The sequence below is a fragment of the Bombus impatiens genome, unplaced genomic scaffold, assembly GCF_000188095.3.
Source record: "Bombus impatiens unplaced genomic scaffold, BIMP_2.2 scf_0647, whole genome shotgun sequence".
NCBI lineage: Eukaryota > Metazoa > Arthropoda > Insecta > Hymenoptera > Apidae > Bombus > Bombus impatiens.
In genome coordinates, this window is record NT_177066.1 from 1,307,902 (window position 1) to 1,309,471 (window position 1,570).

Consider the following 1,570-nt stretch of genomic DNA (forward strand, 5'->3'; position numbering starts at 1 on the left):
CTCGTCGCCCTGCCACGAACTGCGCGCATTTTTATGGTCGTGTTCCAAGGTCTGAACTTCGAAACGCGTCTCTCCTTTTTTCCCCGTTGCTCCTCGAGCAGCCTGCAGACTCCAGCCGATTTCCTTCGAGCATCAACGGCGAGCGACCGCGACGCGCCCTACGTGGAGGCGATTAATCGCGTGCTAATCGGCCGCGAATCGAAACGAGGAAGCGCCGCGAGACGGCCGAAGAACGATACGAAAACGAGGAAACGGAAAAACAAGGTTGTCGGAAGGGAACGGCGGCCGAGATAGATGGAAATAGCGTCGGAGAGGGCCGGTCGTGGCCTTTATGTAGTAAACTATTGGTAGTGCGAACAGCTCAATGGTGAAACGAGAGACGTAACCGAAGCTGCGTCATAAAACGGTAATAGGGCGTCGCGTTTCCTTTTCGTAGAGGTTTTGACGAGGGAGTGGGACGTTAGGGGCGGAACGAGAAGGAAGGCTCGGACCGAAGCGTTGTCGCGACCGAAAACGACCACGTTTTCGGCGAACCTTTGCGCGAGTTTCGCGAAGAAAAGTCTCGCGAGCGAAGGCAGAAGATGGAACACTCGGTGGCAAAACGAGCGTAACAGCGATCGCGAACTTGCGAGCGAGCGAGCGAACGAGCGACGTCGCGTCAGCGTACGGTCCAAAGCGGACCGTGACCGAGCCACGTCGTCGTAGCCATAACAACGTTCCTCTCTTTCTCTCTCTCTCTCTTTCTCTCTCTCCTATTACCTTTATCCATTTTGCACGCGCGCGATCTACGTAGCGGCAAAATTCGAGCGATCGCGGCCGATCGTTGCCGCAAACCTTCTGAGAAAAAGGTTACGTCGAGAGGAGAAACGAGCGGAAAGTCGAAACGAAGCGTAAAGGAACGGGTTCGACGTGGTCCGTACGTGGATGATTCGCAGCGTTCTACCAAACGACAAGAAACGAGGAAAGGAGGCTTTTGTTCGACCGATGGGGAACGAATCGTGGATCGGGACGTTTCCCGTTGGAAGACGACGAACCGTCGATATCGCGCGCATACCCCGATGATTTCCTTAGACGCAGTTCGTTCGGGGCAATGATTTACCGTCTTGAAAACGGTCAGACCCTCGAGGAAAAACGCACGTCCCTATACACATGTCGAAACACTTGTTGCTCGATGGAAAAGTCGAGGACCCCCCGTTGACACACGTGCCCTCCATGCAGGACAGTTTCGCTCACGGGACGCTTTCGCATCTCTGTCGGGAGTCGTCGTCGTCGTCGTCGAGGAATTTTCAAGACGAGAAAAGAACGCGCTATGAAGGACTTACGTTCTCGTTTGCGGCGTGCGATCCCTCTGCCGTCGATTCTTGAACCAGTTGGCCACCTGAGTCAAGGTCAAGCCGGTCTCCTTCGCCAGATTCTTCTTCTCCTCGGAAAGCGGGTACTTGGTTCTCATGTAGCACTGTTTCAACGCGTTTCTCGATCGCTCCTTGAAGCAGTACACCACCTCCTCGCCGTCCCAGATCGTCTTCGGCAACGGATACTTTTTGCGCAGCCGATACTTGTCGACCGCGCC

General features: G+C 55.0%; 1 protein-coding gene across 1 annotated transcript in view; it reads right to left on the reverse strand.

Moving 5' to 3' along the window:
• The window catches only part of LOC100742225 (homeobox protein six1-like), a 5,318-nt gene that overhangs the window by 2,423 nt on the left and 1,325 nt on the right, over window positions 1-1,570 (reverse strand). Inside the window, exon 3 of the mRNA XM_024369906.1 lies at window positions 1,323-1,570. Coding sequence (XP_024225674.1) covers window positions 1,323-1,570 — 248 coding nt within the window. The remainder of the gene's footprint in view (window positions 1-1,322) is intronic.